We start from the raw sequence: 20,142 nt of genomic DNA, 5'->3' as shown, positions 1-20,142 counted from the left end.
TATTTATCCGAGTAATAGAATTCTCTTCCTTCCGTTCATCTCATGGCCTCCCAATTCAATGGCAATAACATTAATCTAATGATAGTCAAGGTGAACCCTGTCAAACACTTCAATAGGGTGCGACCTAATTGTAAATTTGTAATATAATGCGGCAACTATTACACAAAATGTTGACCTTTTAATGGGCAGCTGTGTAGAAAGGTTTCACACGGGGACATGTATGTACAACCAGGACCACTGATCTAGTAGGATATTTGTTGGGTAAGATCATACTATTGCAGGTTTCATTTTATAATTTCCCTATTTGCACCAACAATATTATGAGGCGACCCACATGGACTGAGTCCCATGCTAAACAGACATCACTTCCATTCACTGGAATAAGATAAAGAACTACAAAAATCAACAATTTAAACGGGTCACAAATGTTGTTTCACTCTCCTACGGGCACCCGCGGGTAGTTTTCAAACAGGTCACAAATGAATGACCCGGACCAAGGAAAATAAAGGCGGGCCGGTTCAACCCGCGGGCGGTCACTTCTTGCCAGGTCTAGACTACATCACAGTTGATCGGCTTTCGACTGCTACACTGCAATCCTATGGTCTGGACCACACCCAATCAAGTCGGCCCTTAGAACACACCTCGGCACAATCCTATTATCCATATTGCAACCCTTCGGGATCGATCTCATCTGATCGCCATACAATCACACCGACCAATTAAGATAATTGCTAATCATGATCAGCGACACAAATCTAATCGAAAAAAAATTAAAGGCGCTTGGTTGCACCTCGTGACGCTGTGGAAGGACCCTGTGGAAGTGTGAATGGAGTGCCAAAAAGCACTGCTAGCTCCCTACAGGCGAGCATGAGTAGACTTTATGTTGCACCATCCTATTGCCACAGTTTGTAAAAGGCGTGTGCTTTTAAAGTTGTGTGAACAATGAAGGGAGACTTATTAACCCATCCCACTCTTCTCACTTTCCAATGTGGGGATCAAACTTTTAGTCTCCCACAAGCTCTTCTGCACTACTTTTCAAAAGCACCCATTTTTTCTAAATGAAACTTTCTATTTTCAAAACCACTTAAAAAAGTCACTTTCGAAAATATCCTATAAAACCAGCTTACGAAATCGTATTTGGCTGCTACAAAAATGATATGGTATTTGGTTGCCACAAGGTAGCAAGCCAAGGGAGTACTGTTACACCATTCAATCAAAAAGATAGAATGCTTGAGCTAGCTGTGATTTTGATAGCACCACCCATGTTCCCATTTTCTGTGCTCTTGACATGAAGAGTGAAGAGACCTAAGTTGTTTGGCTCCCAACCGTTACTATGGGGGAATGCAAAACATTTCTATTTCAAAAACTTCCTAAATAACACAACACTCCATAGTACCATTAAGTCCACAACATATCAAGAAATACATAGCCCAGTAAAGAAGTAAAAACTCTTCCTATGTAGCTGACTAGCCTGGTAGGTTGTTAATTATACCTATCTTCCCATATACATATTTTAAATCTATATGTAGGTATAACTATGTATAACACTTAAAGGAGTTATAGGAGGCCACCAACTATCAGCATCCCTGATAGTAAGATTGATTGATATGCAACAGTGAATCAGTTCATCCTACAAGTTTTCCTAAAAACAGCTCCTAATACCAGTTACATCATGCCGTTTCTCATAACAACAAAGCACAGCACCCATCTGTCGTTACCTGGTTTGTATGTCAAGCTTATCTTCTTACCGGAGAATGTGATTTTGAGATCAGAAATCATCGTTAATTATCTGCACTTAAGTTGAAAATAGTTGTTACAAAGCATCACCATCGCCTTCATTCAGCTATTGGTTTTCAAAGAAAGGTTCAGATTCTGGACACTCTGATTGCCGACCTCTACAATCTCCAACTTTCCTTCTCTGAGAAGTGTGTGATTCTTATTAGGATTCGGTGTTATTGGAGACTTCTCAAATGGAACAACCTGAAAATACAATTAAAAATAGTAGAGTGAGATTTTTCACCAACAACATGAAATGATTTTAAATTTGCATGTAATGTCTAGAATATGATTTGTTATGGGAACAAATTACTCGATCTTCGCTCGAAACATCAGCAAGTGCAGTCCTCACCTTTCTCTTCCTGCATGGACTGCTTAAGTTTTTCCCTTCACCACAGCCAAAGCTTTCATCCACAAAGTTCTGATCTGATACCTCTGCGAAAGCCCAAATAATTTACCTGTTTTAGCGAAAACTGAGCTAGAATTTGACATGATGGAAAGAATATAGACCACTTTTCCTTTCCCCAATTATTAATAGTAGCTTCAACATTTACAGAGGACCATCTATTATGGTGAATTACCATATATCCATAGAATTCACTTCACAGATTTTTTTAAGTATAATGCAGAAAGAAGGGAGGATTTTATCTCTAATGCCACCACACTGCAAAGTGAAGATACAGGACTTTAGTTTACTCATGACCCATGATGATTCATGAGAGTTGTTTCAATCCACAACTTTGTCGCATCAGATTATGTATAGAAATTGCGTGTAAGCTTATGAGTGTTTTCACTGGAACAGAACCTTCAATATTAAAATTCAACTTACAATAATAGAATTCATCTATGTTTCTTCTCCCTTTTTCTTTATTTATTTTTCAGATGTGTGTATGTGGGGTGGGGGAGTTGGTAGGCTAGGATTATCCGTTTGAATTGAGAATCAAAGATAGAATACTTTGGGCTCCTATGTAATTTATCAAAACGTGCAACAACCCATAGTTAAAACCCATGTCAAAACAGAATAAGGAAGAAGTTGCTGAGCAGTTGCATGCAGTTATTGTTGTATGTTGTCAGCAGTAAGTTTACTTAGTTGAGCAGTTGCATGAAGTTATTATTGTATGTTGTCTGCAGTAAGTTTACGGAGTTCAGCAGTTGCATGAAGTTATTGTTGTATGAAGTCGGCAGTCAATTTACTTAGTGAAGGCATTTACGTAATTTTCTTTTATGTGGATAAATACAAATGCCATGAGACAGAGAGAAACCCTAAGCTCCTTCTTCCTTTTGTCCATTCTACAGTCTTAATCAACATATCATCTTGGTATCATAGAAGTTATAAGCATAGAAGGAATTTGATGGAAAAAGGGGTAAAGACCCAGCCATATGGACTGTACGGAACCATACTGACCATAGTTTTAAAACTCCCCCACGTCCGCGTTGACTCGGGAGTCGACTCCCTCTTACATTGGCCACATGCATTATTTATAAATATTTATATGAATTACATGTGAACTTTGGCAGGCACTAAATTGTTGGATATGTGTGACAGTCCATGTCATTAGGTGTATGATGTTTTTAAACCATTATGGATGGTTGTCTTGCTTATATAATGATTTCGAAGTGTATTTGTGCTTATGCTAGCTTTTCTTGAAGTTTCATCTTCAGATTCTATCATTTGCATATGTTTTCATACAGGATTTCCACCAAAATTGCCACCAAAACCGAAACGTATCCGTTTCTGTGGCGACATAAATCGTAACCGAAACCAAAATTTAAAAATTTACTCAGCATCCTATCTATAACTTTGTGTCCTATCATTGTCTCTCACCTTCCTATTGTGCCTTTGTATCGTCTTTGTGTTCTGTGTCTATTCCTTAGGGTTGGAAGGATGCTCTAGAGAACCTAAGTAGAAGGCAGACATGGAAGACGAAATGAGAACTCTTGGGAAAAACAACATTGGGAATTGGTGACTCTTCCATAGGAAAAGAAGATAGTTGTCTGCGAATAGGTGTTCACATTAAAACACAACGCTGACAGATCAGTGGAGCAATATGAGGCGGGACTAGTAGCCAAAGGCTTTAGTCAGGCCTACGGTAATGATTATCAGGAGACCTTCGCCCTAGTTGCTAAGATGAATTCCATTCGAGTTCTCCTTTCCTTAGGAGAAAATCCAAGATACCCACTTCAACAATTTGATGCAAGGAATGCTTTCTTTATTCAATTCGAGCTTTCCTTTCCGTAACAGCAAATCTAAGCTGCCCCCTTAAACAATTCGATGTAAGGAATGCTTTCTTTCATGAGGACTTGAACGAGGAGGTTCATATGGATGTTCCTCCAAATTCTAGTCCCCATCCAATGAAGGCAAGGTGTGGAGGTTCAAGAAGGAGCTATACGGTCTAAAGCAATCACCAAGAGCATGGTTTGAGAGATTTCACATAGCTATGCTACAACACGGATATAAGCAAAATCGAGCTGACCATACTATGTTCATAAAGCACTCTTAGGTTAAATTAAAACAATTGTCCTTATTGTTTACTTAGATGATATTGTGATATATGGGAAGTACCCTATAGAGATGCAGAAATTGAAGACTCATTTGGCCCAGGAGTTCGAGATTAAGGACCTTGGGAACCTGAAATACTTTCCTGGAATAGAAGTGGCGAGGCAAAAAAGGGTATTTTCGTGTTGCAAAGGAAGTATTTACTCGGCCTCCTTAAGTAGACATGAATACTTCGATATAAACTCGGAGACACCCCTATTGATCCTAATCACAAGCTCAGGAAATACAGTGCGGGTGATCCAATGGATGCTGGAAGATATCAGAGGCTAGTAGGGAAACTTATTTATCTATCTCAAACTCGCCCAAATATTGCCTACGCGGTGGGTTTAGTGAGTCAGTTTATGCATGCTTCCTGATCCTATCGCCTGGAAGCTGTGCTTAGAATTCTGTGATACTTGAAATTTGCTTTATGAAATGGACTATTGTTTGCTGAGTATACAGATGCAAAATGGGCTGGTTCAATTGACGAGAGGAGATCCATTTCAAGCAACTATACCTCTGTTGGTGGCAATTTAATAAAATGGAAGAGTAAGAAGACACATGTTGTTGCCAAGTACAAAGGCCGAGCTCAGAGCTATGGTTCATGGGCTTTGCGAGTTTATGTGGTTAGAAATTGTTAACTTACCAACTTCTCCGAAAGCTTAAGCTGTTGGAGAAAGGCGTTATTTATCTTTTGTACTTTAACACTCCCCCGCACGTGTAGCCCACTTGGCAAACACGTGGCACATGTGGTCCCACTTTGGGCCAACCATCGCATGTAGATTTTTGCTATCCGGGAGGTTTGAACTTGAGACCTTTGGCTCTGATACCATGTTAACTTACCAACTTCTCCAAAAGCTTAAGCTGTTGGAGAAAGGCGTTATTTATCTTTTATACTTTAACAAAAATCATCCTTCAGGAGTTTGATATTGATCATCATGACCCTTTGAGACTTTATTGTGACAATAAGGTAATCATTAACATTGCTCATAACCCAATACAGCATGACAGTATGAATCATATTGAGGTTGACAGATATTGCAGCAAAGAGAAGCTAAGTATCGACCTTGTTTGTACTCAATTTGTGAGGACAAGAGATCAACTTGCAGATATCTTGACTAAAGGGGTTGATTGTAAAAGTTACCATATAATTTTGTGCAAGCTGCGCATGTGTGATATTTACCCTTTATTTACTGAGGGCATTTATGTAATACTCATTTCTATGAATAAATACAATTACCGCGGCCATCTGGTTCACTGGTACTACCAAAAAACTCTCATGCTTACGTTACTGTGATTTATGTAAGTATTATCTCAGACCACAAAGATCCCAGTTGTGCTTCTGGTTTCCATTTCCATCATCATATTGAAGTTCACGCTCATCTAAAAATGAACAGAAGGGCCCTGAAACGAAATCTAGTTACGAAACGCTCGAAACTAAAGTAAAAAAGAGGCTATGTTAATACCTCAACCAAGTGGCCCCATGTTTCTATATAGAGAAATTGGAAAGAATTCGGGTTCAGGGGGTCTCGAGCATTCCCTTCTTGAAAAGGTTATTTGCATCTCTTCCGGCGGTAGCCATTGGGCTAAGTCTCTATAAAGAGCCACTCACATATTTATTTATAGTTCGGTGTGAGATCAGCTAAATTAAGCTACGCTCATCATTTATGATCCACGGCTCACTCAATTAGATATCCAAATATGGAGAACGGATCCAATCTGGTCAAGTTCTAATTGTTCATGTTGACTCCTTAGTCATAAGATCAGCTAAGCCTCATTTGGCCACCCCAGGAGCAACCATTCATGCTCTCTATTCTGTTCTCACTCTCTTCTTTCTTCTTCTTCTTCCGTTTCTCCATTCTACAATCATAATCAACAAATCAAATGCTATAACCTTCTGATCAACTAGCGGTCCTGGAGATTCTACAGGCAATCAACCATCTTGAATGTTGATGAGCAATTGCAAGAAGTTGTATCTTCTTGACATCAACTAACGGGACATGCAATTCTGCATGCAATATGAATCAGCATGACAATCCATTGTATAAAAGATGAAGTTGCATTTCATCTTAAAGAGGAGACGAAAAGACATTTGAAACTTTAGTCCACCATGACAGCTTTAGCACCTCAGCACGAATACACGAGCAACCCACAAGAATTCGAGAAATGAGAGATTGAAGTCACATGACTTGTATTTTGTCTCTTATATAATAAGTGAGATATATACAATTACAATGGTAGCCTTGTTACATTGTTTATCCGATGGCATTGATTATGTACACTTAGGAATGGTATGTATCTACAGAAGCAATTATCTTACCATGTGACTTTATGATGTATATATGTTGCCTATGTCCTGCACTTTCTCTCAAATTGATGCATTGAGTCATTCATCATCAATTTGTGAATCAAAATATTATGCATGGCGTGAGTCATTGCTTTTGTGAAGATATCAGCAAGCTGATTTGTTGAGGACACATTGTAATGTATGTCACCCTTTGTCATAGCATTAATGTATATGCTGACAGTCTACACCACAACCTCATAGATAAGTGCTCGAATCCACACAACCTCATCAGACGTTGCTGAAATGGATCAGTATTGTGCTTCAGCTAATGATTTTGAAACAACATCATGTTTGTTACATTTCCATGAGATAAGGGAATCTCCTAAGAACATACACCAACCACTAGTTGAACATCGTAAGTCAGGGCATCTTGGTCAGTCATTGTTGAGAAAATCCGCCGGGAAAAATCCAATCTGATCGTGCACAAATAAATGAAAAGTGAAAATAAACACAATCTATAAGATTAACATGGAGATTTTACGTGGTTCGGCCAAGATGCCTACATCCAAAGGCGAGAACACGATATTCCACCATGCAAAAATAATATACAAGGATTACAATGGGATTAACCCGTGAACATAAGGTGACACCAACAGACATCTCCAGTGGAGACCAAGTAGCAGATTTATTCACTGAAGGGTAATCTTGTACTTTTCATTGACATAATAAGTAATAAAATATGTTCCTTTTTAGTATTAGATAGAGAATACCCCTCATATTTTGTTTCTCTCTTCTTCTTTTTTTCAATCTTAGCTTATACAATACATGTATGTAAAAGACGGACAAAGGAATGAACATTTTAATTCATCTTAAGATAGTTTCAAGATTTCAATATCTGTCTTGCTCCATGATTTGTGGATTGAATTAGGGCTATATCAACAATAAACCTCCAAAGTTTTTAGCATGCTTCCCATTCTACTTGTCTTTAATCTATCCGTAATGAAGAGCTGAGGAAACTAACAAATATCACTTCTCAACATTACAACAGAATAACAATAATTCTGACTAAAATATATTTGTATCGCATAAGAAACTTCTCAGCATTACAACAGAAGAACCACAATTACGACCAAAATTTCATTTGTATCCCATAAGAAAACTGTCCATCATTGGTTTTCCCTTTAAGTCTTCTCCTTGCACCAAACTCATCTCAATTGGGATTTGGATTTGAAATTAGGAATGGGAATGGGTTCCAAGGAATCACCTACATTCAAGGAATTGGACTTAGAGATCCAAGGGATGGGCTTATGACATTTGGCCAAGTGAGCTGGGTTCGGGTAGAAAGGGGTTTGGGTTACAGGTAAGTATTTTACATGTTGATTTAACATTGCATGATCTAGGATTGCATGCCTTAATTTACATGTCATAACTTTAATTTTAACTCTTGATTTGTATGCTTAGGATCTTATTTTTTTTATATATATGCTTTGATTAAATCTATTATGGAACCTTAATTAGGACACCCTATTAGAACATAGGATGGAATTTTGGATCTTTTAGCTCTAGGGGATTATCTGACGGAATCAGTATGTTCATTTAACATAAATACAAAAGAAGACAATCAAAGCACACTAATTCCCTTCTACTCAGTCTATTTGTTTAGAGGATGAAGCACTCTTATAATACTGCAACTCAATATTATATGGTTCATAAATCATAACTATAATTCTAGTCTTGAATAATTTCAATGTATAGTTGACTCAAGTTAAATCATGATCATAATTCAAAAATGACAATATAACGCTCAACATTATTGAGTTATCTCCTTCATTGTAATTTATTAACTTAAAATAATTCCAATAAAAAGGTAAATTACTACCTCATCTTCTCAACCACATGGTAAGCTGTGGTCACAATAATTATAGACTAGTCACGCCTGAGTCTTAAAATTATGATACCTTCCAATGGTAATTAAATTTGAACAATTAATGAGGGCATCATACTTAATCCAAGGAAATATATAACAGAACTGTCATTACTAAGGCCCTGTCTGTTTTAGATTATGGCAACCGATTGTGAGTCCAAAACCTATTATTGGACTCAAAACCACGTTTAATTTTGAGTCCAATAATAAGTTCTGGATTTGCAACCGGTTGTCATAATCTGAAATGAACAGGGCCTGAGCAATTGGATGCATGAAAAAAGTAAACTTGAAGACCCATTGGGGATGCGGAAAGGGAAGAAAGAAATTTCGCCAAAAGACTTCACAAACTACCAAGTTGTTATTGAAATCTACCAGTAATGCTGCCAACAGAATCTTGACGATGCATGCTAGAATAACAAGCAGGATGTTGCTTTGAGCTCGTTGGTACTCCAGAGGTTGTGGTTTCATTCTTCCGCCCACCTAGGTGGACGGTTTCACTATTTTCTTGCAGATCGACTGATGTCACTTCAAGCCCTTTGCCAGAGGAAGCTGACCTGAAGTGCTGGATCCACGGGTTTGCTAATAGAACACGAGACTCATTTCCAGTGTCCAACTGAGTCTGAGCCTTTTCAAAGTTATGTTTTTCCCAGAAGCCACGTCGGAGAACCTTAAACTACAAAAAGATAACAACACATCTAGTTAAAAGAGCGATTGATTTATAAAAGCAATTGTAGAATAAAAATTTATGAAAGGAATTGATTGTGAACCTGGCCTGAAGAGGAACGACTGTTGGCATTTGAAGGTGAAGACTTTGAATCCAGCAGTTTTTGTTTTCTTGACTGCCAACCGTTTGAATCCATCAACCGGTAGTCATAATTGTGTAACTGTTCAACAAACGATGCTTCTATGAGATTGAGATACAAACTGTGCTTCTCATCTGTCCATTCACTGCGCATAGATTCTACCATCTGAAGGCCCTGTGATATGAAGTTTCAATCATTCAAAACCATAATTTTTCTCACTAGCAATGAAAATTGTTAAAGTGTAAAAGATTAAATAATGCCTTCTCCAAAGACTTAAGCTTTTGGAGTAATTGGTTGTTTCACAAAATATGATGCACGGGCTCAAGCATATCAGTATTTAGTACACAGAAGAACAACATAGAAGGCCAAAACAGGAACCTGAAGGACATACTATCCAACTGATAGTGAAGGTCACCTTTCCATATTAGTTATAGGAGAATTTCACTAAAAGAATGCAAGCGAAAATATCATAAGCATCCACGGTGATTCAGCACAATGAAATGGATCTGGAGGTATATTTTTGTTGGCACATCAACAAATTGTCTCAATGACTGATGCAACACATGAATTTCAAGAAATCCCTAGCTTAGACCATAATTTTTGTTCGATCTGCGAAAAATTGATTATAGAAATCGCATGAAATTTTCAGTTATGTATTAAGTATTAACAAAGGTTTAAGAGCAAATATACAATATTCAGTGCAAATGAATAAAAATTGGATTTTTTTACTAACTACATACAACAAGTTCCAGAAATTACCAAAAGAGGTAATATCCAATATTCAGTGCAAATGAATAAAAATTGGATTTTTTACCAACTACATACAACAAGTTGCAGAAATTACCAAAAGAGGTTGACTTTGGAAACTATTAACCAATAGGGTCACTGTACGTGAAAGACCAAAATGCCTTCTACCAACTTTTATCATTTTTGTCTTCTCTCTCTTTGAATCTTCACCCTTTTTATCCCGTTGTTGTAAACGTTGTTTAAAAAATCTTACGATTTACTATTCAAATCTTACAATTCAATCAAATCTTGTGGATTTTAATTTGAGTCCCATGATTGAATTTAATCTGTTTGATTCTTGCGATTTTTTTTTATTAAATCTTACAAGTCGATTGTAAATCGTACGATTCATATGATTTATCCTAATTAAGTTTTGTACAAAGATAATATGACTTTCTTTCGAAAGATCCCAATTCCCTTTTGCATTAGAAGAAACCTCCAAAACTCCTCTAGTGAAAAGGAAAAAGACAGAGAAGGGTGAGGGGTTTGAACCAGTCAAGCACAATGCATGTGCTTGAGGACATTGCTTGCATCGAAGGAGTACGGCCTAATTCCTATGATTTAACCAGCACTTTGAATTTATTGCTGACACACATGTCGTGTCCTACACGAGACTCGTGTCCACACGTGTCGACACTCCTTTCGATGCTTTTAAATGTACAAATAGAAGTGATAGACTTAATGTGGGCCTGCCGACACGTTTTTGTAATGTGACAAATGTGACACTCTGTTTTATTATTGAATATTGTGTTTACCTCTTTTATTATTAACTCTTCTTTTATTATAAACTCTTTAACTAATATATCCCCTCGTCTAAACTTAAAATCCTAAACAAACTCTTATTCCAATATTATATTCATTGTATCTTATTGGTTTTACTTTCTCACAACAAACTAGAGACGGAAGAAGATGAATGCATTGTTATTTGATTATCCCATGTTTGTTTTAGATTATAGTCCATTAATCATAAACTTCATTAATTTGTTAAATGGATACAATACTTATATTATTGCAAATTATGATAGTAATCAATAATGTTATATGTATGTAAGTGTATGGGTGTGTCACCACCTCTATCCATGTCGCAAATCGATACACGAATCCATATCCACAAATCATGATTATATATAATTTCTAATTTGGTCGTGTTCCGATCTCTAAATTTTGGGGGTTTGCCATGTCCGACACTCCATGTCCGTGTGAACACGCGACTCTCATGTCCCTGTCCACAAATCACAGCCTAATTCTCTCCTCCTTAAATAAACCTTTGTAATAAGTAATCAATTGTACTATATGAAACATTGTGAACCAAGAAGTTCTATAATAATATGAGAAATTAAAAACCTTGATGATAATCGGCTGGTAAATAGTGACACATTGTGAATTCCTCTGGAACTCAAATCATCTAATAAAAACATTAATAAAAAATTTAAAAATAAAACCTTGTTCAAAAGTGATTAATGCATCTTATACTTCTCTAACAACGAGATCAAATAGCTTGGTAGCACAACACACAAAATAAGGAAATTCATTACTATGTTTCTTAGTCAAATTAGATTCTAAACCCATAATTGGAAAACCCACAAAAATGACAATAACTAGAAATTGTGAAGGGTTGAGATGAATCCCTCCTGTGAAGGGTTGAGATGAATCCCTCCAAAGAGCATGTTTTTTTCTAAAATCAACCCATTTTCCATTTTCCAACCCAACAACATCAGACCAGCATTCTTCTTCATAAATTCCCAAAACAACCCCCCCCCCCCCCCCCCCCCCAAAAAAAAAAATAAAAAAAATAAAAAACCCATGAACAGAAAAAAGAATCAATGCAGAACCCATCTACCCAAATCGATTTTAACAAAACTCTAGACGATTTGTTCCATTTCAAAGCACAAAGAAAAATAGAAATTATTACCAAATCTCTCAAACTGTTTTCTCCCGTTATTCCTGAAGTCTCCAAACTCGATCGAATCCCAATCTCCTCGTTGCTCTCCATTGCTTGATTTAGATTATTTTCATCCATTTCTATTTGAATCTTTCCCAGATTAAGAAAAAAAAAAAAAAGAAGTCCCAAAACGCTTTCACCAGAAAACCCTTTTCATGGTCTCTGTCTTTCTTGAAAAAGAAAAAGTTAACGGGACGGAGAGGGGTTTGAGCCGGAATACCTTACACATGGCACCTCTTCACACGTGTCGTTCTGCCACGGAGGCAGTGTTGATGATATCTAGCGCCAACAAAGACAAGATATTTTCCCGAGGTAAAATGGCCATGACATGGCGTGTTCTTTTGGTGCTTTTTGTCACGTATTTTTGTCTTTTCTTTCTTATATTTTGCTTTTTAGAGCTCTTTTGGAAATTGTGATAACGCGGTTAAAGACAGAGTGTTGCAGTTGCACAAGGTGAGTTAGTGCAAGTATCAAAGTAGTGTCAATAACAGTAGCCATTTATTTCCTTGCTAGTCGGACGGTGAGTAATGATCCCGATAGAGTCCATGCACATAGACCCAACCATGGACTTTGTTAAGTTGTTCTAACCGGGTCATCTTAACTTTTTGATTAGTTTTTAGGGATTTGCTCGCATCCATCATCACATAAGGCATTTCGCGGATGGTATGTTGGGTGTGAGAGCAGCCACCTCGTGAATGAAGACAAAATCTGCTGAAAAGTGAGCGTGTGTGGCTGCTCTGTGGCTTCTCTCACATGCAACTGACCATCCGCGAAATGCCTTCTGCAATTGATGCCTACTAATCTCTAGTTTTTAATTGTAATTATCCATTCGTAAGGCATAAAATGGATAATTAGGGTGTGTTATAACGGGGCCATCTCATTCTCTCCTGACTAAAACCGGTAGAAACTTACGATGAGAATCTTTGGAAGTGACTGCAAAAAATTCTCATCTTTTCTTTTTTTTTAGCAGCACAAATGGGAGAAATGAGCTTTGCGAATTTAGGTAGACAAACAGTCTTCTTCTCGAAAAGTTCGGAAAGGAAAATATTCCTAAAATTTTGTATTTTTCTAGACACGAAAAAATATAACTTAAGCCAACATTATTCAATTTTTACTTAGGGGGACCTTCGATTTACGATAGTATCCCTCTAAATTAATGATAGTCATATTATTTCCTTCTAAACCAAGGAAAGAAAAAAGATCCTGAGAAAAAAATTTCTATCAAAATTGTTTTTCTTGCAATCCAAACAGGTGAGGATCTGTTCAGCAAGGCGCTTCTCATTCACTTAAGTAAACGAGGGGAAACAGTTTAATGAGAATATGTGGAAGCAACTCTGAGTAGCTCTACAGAAAAAAAAATCTAGATGGACACGCATAGCAATAATAAACCATTAGTTTGGGACAATTATAGACTTACAAGTGTGTCATTGCACCGATTTCCTACCAAAGCTCTCCATGAGTCTGAATTTTTGAAAAGAGTGACTACAAAAAATGATATGAAAACCAGGAATATAACCTGCTTAAAACCCAACAATCATATTAAGATGATGGATTAATTAGAAACCATTTTTATATGCATCAAAATTGAACTTTAGTTTTTTTAGAACAAAAAAAATCAATCCTTACCCTAATTTTTATCCTAATTTTACCCTAATTTTAGAACAAGGTAAAAACCATTACGTTGAGTAATGGTTTTTATCTCTTCCAATTTTCTTGCCCTGAAGACTGTGATCGGGTTCTTGAATTGGGCGATCACTCATACTCTGGGGGTGGCCACTAGTTCTGCGAAAATGGAGACCTGGGACTCCATTTGAGAAGCTCAAACTAACTCCAGTTCCTATCTGGGTGCGATTTTCCGGCGTGCCTCTTGAATTTTGGAGTGCTATGGAGATTAGCAAGATTGCCAGCTATATTGGAAACCCCTTGTACATGGATTCTCAAACCTCGGAGGAAACAAGATTGAACTTTGTGCGTTTATGTATTGAAGTTGAAGTGGGTGCTCCCTATCCTGAGATTATACCTATTCATGGGGTTGAGTACGATTGGAGACCGATAGCCTGCAAAAATTGTATGAATTTCAGCCATCAAATTGACGAATGTCCCAAAGATATTCAGAAGAATGTTTCAAAACCACTGCAAGAATGGCATCCAATCAAGGAGGCACCTAAGACTTAGCAAGAAGTTCCATCTATCATCGTAGAAAGCCGAAGGGAAGGTAGACCTTCTGGTGGAAAACTAATAGAAAAGGCGGTGGACGGCCAAAAAGAAAGCATTCCTCTACAAAATTGCTTTTCAGCTCTTGAAGATGATGAGATACAAGGAGAAAAAGAAAAAGAAGAAGATGCATTAGATCAAAAATTTGGTGACGATACAGAAGAAGGAAAGATCTCAGAGTTAACCTCCAAAGAACAAGATCCCTCCCAATCTTACAAACGTTGTATCCTTACATGAAGAGCGGCGGGAGGAGGTGAGAAAAAAGACCCACCAAAAAGTGCGGAAGAGCCAGAGAGATAGAAAGTTGAGTCAGAAGATGAAAGATGCTTTTGATTACGAGTGGTTCTTGAGATTCTTTGTGCTGTCCCTTCTCCTTAGATATTATTTCTAAAGTTTTATCCAGTCTTTGTTCTCTTGGTTTGTAGCCCTTCTCACGCGATAGGGCTTCTGCATTGTAAGCTGATTGCAAATCTTTTCAAAAAATAAAAAAAAAATAAAATCTTTACCCTAATTTTGTTATTGCAGCTACCATCTATGCTTTTCAATTTGGGTCAGGTCGGGTTGAGATTTTGCTAAAATATCAATTAGAATCAACCTGAATCCGACCCAATTTTATGGTAAAAGCTCAACTCAAATTCCCAACAATTGCCCCGAGTTGCACCCGTAGTGACCCGTGAGCTCATATTGATGCTTTGGATGGTGAGAGGGCTGCCCTCTGCTAAAAATGTTTTTGATTTCTATTTCACTTTGTCACCCATCCTTGGACAGGAATGCCATTTCCTAATTTCCACTACTAATTTAGGAATTTGAAGCTGTGGAATAGTATCACCAAAGGACGTCTTATGAGAGCCACCCTAAGTCATCAAAGACCTTTTTTAAATTTCTACCGTTAATTTAGAAATTTCAAAGTAAAGAAGAGCATTACCAAAACGTGATACATGTAGACCCACCTTCAATTCGGACAATAACTCCTTCCCAATTTCCACTGCTAATTTAGCATGGTACATGGAACCCATCGTCCCAGACAAGAACGCTCGTTCTGAATTTCTACTCTTATATTGAGAATTCCCAAGCTTAGGAATAGCATTTACGTACCCAAACGTAGCAGTTAGCACATTGCCATGGGACCCATGCTCGGGGAGAAACTCCCATTTTGCAAATTTGCACTGATATGAGAAGTTTAATTAAGCCTAGGAATTTATATTACCGAATGTAGCACATGAGACCACACCCTTGGGCAATAAATGCCATTTTTCAATTTTCACTTCTATTTTTTTTTTTTTTAATTTCATGCCGAGAAATAGCATTGTTACATGTCACATTGGATTTGTAGAAGAATTATGCCCTCTCAAAGCTACGGGAGGCTTCAATAGAGGCAAGCCCATGTAAGCATCCCACTTGAGCAACACCCAACTTTGATTCTTTTGCAAAATTATCATTGCTATTTAAGCCCGTTTTCTTTTTTTTCTTTTCTTTTTTAACCCGGAAAGATAGCGACCTCAGGGCGGATCGGCAAATTTATATATAAAAGTTGAGGCCATACAATAGGAGGGGAAACCTCCTAGCCATGAATACAGGAAGCCATAGCCCTAGAAAGAGAGTAAGGAGGAGAGGAAGCCTCTAATTTGACAAAATAGCAAGCAAAAGCCATGGGGAAAAGACAACATTCAATGCTTATAAGGGAGTGCCCTTAGTTGATCGTGCTTCTGATGTTAGGAAGGCCAAGTGCATCACATCTTGCTACCCCTCTTGCCAGGTGAGGCATGGAGGCCCAGGAGGGATAGAAAAATTGGATCTTGATGAGCAGCCAAAGTTTGCAAGGGCATCTGCAACTGAGTTTTCCTCTCTAAAATGGTGATTGCAAGTGGGAGACAAAATGCAAAGGATGGTTGAAATAGGATTATTACTTGTCACATTGGACTTGTAAGCTACGGGAGGCTTCAATAGAGGCAAGCCCATGTAAGCATCCCACTTGAGCAACACCCAACTTTGATTCTTTTGCAAAATTATCACTGCTATTTAAGCCCGTTTTCTTATAACGCAGAAGGGGTGTAAAACAAATTTCACACCCATTTTTTCCCTACTTAATTTTATATCAAAAATTAAGAAATGAAGCTTTGATTTCTAGGAGAACAGCATTACCAAAGCGCGATGTAAGCTTGCTCCAGTAACTTGTTGCATTTCTATTCCCAATCAATGGTCGAGATTCCAAACGTCTGCCCCTAAAACTTGTAGGACCTACAAATTTCCTATTACCATTCATTGTAAAAGTAACATTTACTTCTGAAATACAAAATACTGAGGCATGTAAAAGACATGATACCTATTTTAGAGGAATGAAATAGTGGGCGCTTCCACATTCACTTACATTGCATAAGTGGGCAAGACCTCGATCAATCCAAACCGTCTACATAGTGGGCCGCACATTGCATTTGCACAAGATTCAACAATTACTCTGATCAAGCCATTCATTTCCCTGGAGTTTTCTCTCTCCTTGGAAATGACCCATCAGATTGAAGTGCTGAAACAACCCAATGTTGTAAACTTGGATGATTTCGTGTTATAAATGGATTCTATAAATGCAGAGAAACTGAAAACTTGACAAAGCATAGAGTATATTTGACGTGTAATTAAAGAGAAAGATATATGCACCATAGTTTAAAAACTTGAATACTTGTTTGTCGATTACCTGGATTATGATGAGGTACGGAGTAGTATGTGGTGTGTTGAATGCACGTGCCTGCCACTTAATAGGGTGAGGGTCCAAATTTCAATTCGAGGGATAATCAATTATGTCCCTTGGGATTGGATTGCAGACTAAGGACGCGGTGCCAAAGTGATGGATAAATGTAAAGATAAATTAAGACAAGTAGGGCTGCAAACGAGCCGAGCATCTGTGGGATTTGAACCCTGCCTCCTCTAAATCCAGACATCTTAACCACACAGCCAAACTTTCATTTGTGATAAACAACCCACATTCTTTTATTTTATATATACAAAAAAACATAATCCAAGCTTTAAAGCTCGGCTCGGCTCATTTATGAACCGAGCCTAAAAAGCTCGTGAGCTTTTCCGAGCCGAACTATACAAAGCTCAAGTTCTGCTCGTTTATTTGGCGAGCCTAATTTTTGGGCTCAGGTTCAGCTCGTTTAGTAAACGAACGAGCCCGAGCCGAGCTTTTAACGAGCCGAACCCAAACATGTTCGCGAGCCGGCTCGGTTCATTTGCAGCCCTAAAGACAAGTTTGATGTTGGTTCTGAGATCTCTTCCTTGAATGTAGGCATCTCCGTATATAAAATTCTGTTGTAACCGCTTACAAGTGCTCGATTCCGTTGGGAGGGAACCTGTCATAGCTACCAACTTCCATTTTGAATTTTAATCCGTTAAGAATAGCCCCCGTTGCTATCTTTTGAGAAAACAACTGTTGGTGAATAACTATTCTAATTCTAATAGATAAATCATCAACCAATGAATTAGTCTAAAACGGCCTATTTTAAATTCAAAAGTGGGTGTAATAAACAATTGGAAACACGGATTTGGGCAGATGCTGCAACTTCGTTAGCAATTGGAAACACGGAGTTCTCAAAACATGGAGACTCCTCTTGCTAGTTGTAACCTAGCTGGCTAGGTCTTCTAGTTTTCTTAATAAGCAGGTGACTTATTTGAGTTCTAGACGACAAACTCATTTTACAGGTGAGTCGAGTCAACTCGGACGAGTTATGAGTTGGCAAGAGGGGTTTTAGTACTGTGATCGACACTCTTGTTTTGATAACTAGACGCCTAGTTCTATTGATCACTTTTTGATTGGCTATAATACATATAGTTTTCCGTGAGTGTCAATCAGCCTTAACAAAAGGGAGTGTCTATTCCCTAGGCCTTGTTTGGATTGCAGGAAAAGTATTTCTTGCAGAATTTTTTTCCTAGGAAATATTTTCCATAATTGAGAGGAAAATGATAATTATAGCTTATTTATAGTGTTACCATTATGAATTGAAGTCTTCTCTAACTTGAACTGCTGTGGTTCAAGTTACTTTTTTATGTGTAAAAAATGAAAAAAGCAAGAAAATTTTCTTCTCCAAACGTTTCCATAAAATTCCTGCAATCCAAATCCAAACCGGGCCAAAATCAACCCTCAATTCTAGGGTTTTAACTCGGGTTGATTTTTGGGAATTTTTGTTGTGCTTGTACCAGAAAATGGGGTCGGGTTTGAGATGAATCCAATTCATTTTTAGCAAAAGTTCAACGCGACCTGACCCAAATTGCACCCCTAGCTTGCACAGAGAAAACATTTATCCTCGCTTAATCAAAAGGGAAGTAAGCGATAAACGCCAAAGGAACTGGTGTCACTGATCATGACTCTGTCGGGACCTGAGTAGAGCTCACGGGCCTTAAAAGCTAGCCATTAACCCCGCGGGGGGGTGCCCAAGTCCCTATAAGCCCATCCACATCTATTACTTTTCCGACGTGCCATCTTTTGCTTTCCCGTGAAACCCCTCTACCTCGAGTCCCTATAGTCACATCTCTACTTCTGATTGACCAACCACATTCCGAGGCTTAAAATATCTAAGCAGGACAATTAGATTGATGAAGATGTAAACATCTAATCAGAAGGAATCTCAAGGACGAACGGAGATTCCTCCGACAAGTGAGGAAAGGTGATAGTGTAACCCACTAAGTTATTGTTGAGATTAGCTGGCACTTACAAGTGCTAGTCTCCAATAGGCGAATGCATCGCTACTTATAGTGGTCCAACATAATCATGGATGATATCAACCCCAATCATTCATAACTTTCATAGTTAGAATCCTCCTTTATTCTTGTGGATCTAAGGTATAAACTGATCAGTAACTCGTCAATGTTTGCAACTTGTCTGGTGTGATTTATTCTCCTTTGGCTTTCTCTTCTTGGACTTACTCATCTGGTGTGAGAAATTTGAGTCAAAAACTGATTATTGGACTCATATTGGACTCAAAATTAAAAACTGATTATTGGATTCCATTGAGCCCAATAATCAGTTTTGGACTCAAAATCCAAAACCAACAGGGTCTTAGCATATCAAGCTATTCAAAAAAAAGAAGCCCACATCTTACTTTCTATGGTCATCACTTAAAATCTATTCAGTAAAACTGGGCATTCCACATCCAAAAGCTCTCTCTCTCTCTCTCTCTTCTCTCAAATGTCAAGTTGATAAGAAGGAGTATAAACTGATCATTTTTCTATGAAGATGTCTATTGGATTATTAATACAACATGTACTATGGCATTTGTTGGAACTCTTTTATAATAATATTTGTACATTCAATGTTTAGAGTTGAACTTGGAAAAATAAGAAATTGAAAGATTTTCTATCCATACTACCATTGAATTTTTATTTTAACCATTGGATGTAAAGAATGGGTACATTCAAAATTTCCACCACTATAAACTATTAGAAGTCGCGCACAAAATATGAAGTGTTTTGATCACAGGATAGATATTTTACAGGTATAAATTAAACCCGTTTGTTTTGAATTTTGATATATGTTTTTGTCCAAAACTGATTATTGGACTCAAAATTGATTATGAAAATCCAAAACAAACAGGGTTAGTAGAATAAGAGGATTCTGATTACGTTAACAAGTATGCATTTGTCTTCCATCTAGATTTGCAGATTCAAAAACATTCAAAAAAGTTTTCAAAGTCAAATAGGCATCATTATAAAAATCAAAGTATAGGAATTCATAGGTCTTTTTATCTTCAAGGGACTCAGGCCTCACTTACGGTTCAGACACTCATAGGTCTATTTATTTTCAAAGCACCCATAAGCCTCACTGTTAATATCACACTGCAGGCAGTCACATATAAAACACACCAAATGAAGTACACCGATAAATCC

At 37.6% G+C, this 20,142-nt stretch overlaps 1 protein-coding gene across 3 annotated transcripts; it reads right to left on the bottom strand.

Moving 5' to 3' along the window:
* Positions 1–1,340: 1,340 nt before the first annotated feature.
* Positions 1,341–12,424, bottom strand: LOC143848516 (cold-regulated protein 27-like). 3 transcript variants are annotated; one of them, XM_077357471.1, is made up of 5 exons: positions 12,275–12,424; positions 9,291–9,500; positions 8,896–9,196; positions 2,090–2,211; positions 1,341–1,980 (listed from the first exon to the last, which is right to left on the bottom strand). In XM_077357471.1, exons 1-5 carry the CDS (start codon positions 12,281–12,283, stop codon positions 1,840–1,842), a joined length of 783 nt encoding a protein of 260 aa, XP_077213586.1. In that variant the 5' UTR covers positions 12,284–12,424; the 3' UTR covers positions 1,341–1,839. The 3 variants fall into 3 exon arrangements, with proteins under 3 accessions (XP_077213586.1, XP_077213584.1, XP_077213585.1); XM_077357469.1 differs by lacking the exon at positions 12,275–12,424 and adding an exon at positions 12,025–12,244; XM_077357470.1 differs by lacking the exon at positions 12,275–12,424 and adding an exon at positions 12,025–12,243 and having other exon boundaries at positions 2,129–2,211.
* Positions 12,425–20,142: the final 7,718 nt, after the last annotated feature.

This window comes from Tasmannia lanceolata, unplaced genomic scaffold, assembly GCF_043159265.1.
Source record: "Tasmannia lanceolata isolate RefF3 unplaced genomic scaffold, GAP_Taslan_0.1 ptg000016l, whole genome shotgun sequence".
In the NCBI taxonomy this organism is placed as follows: Eukaryota; Viridiplantae; Streptophyta; class Magnoliopsida; order Canellales; family Winteraceae; genus Tasmannia; species Tasmannia lanceolata.
This window is presented reverse-complemented; position numbering and strand designations above follow the sequence as displayed.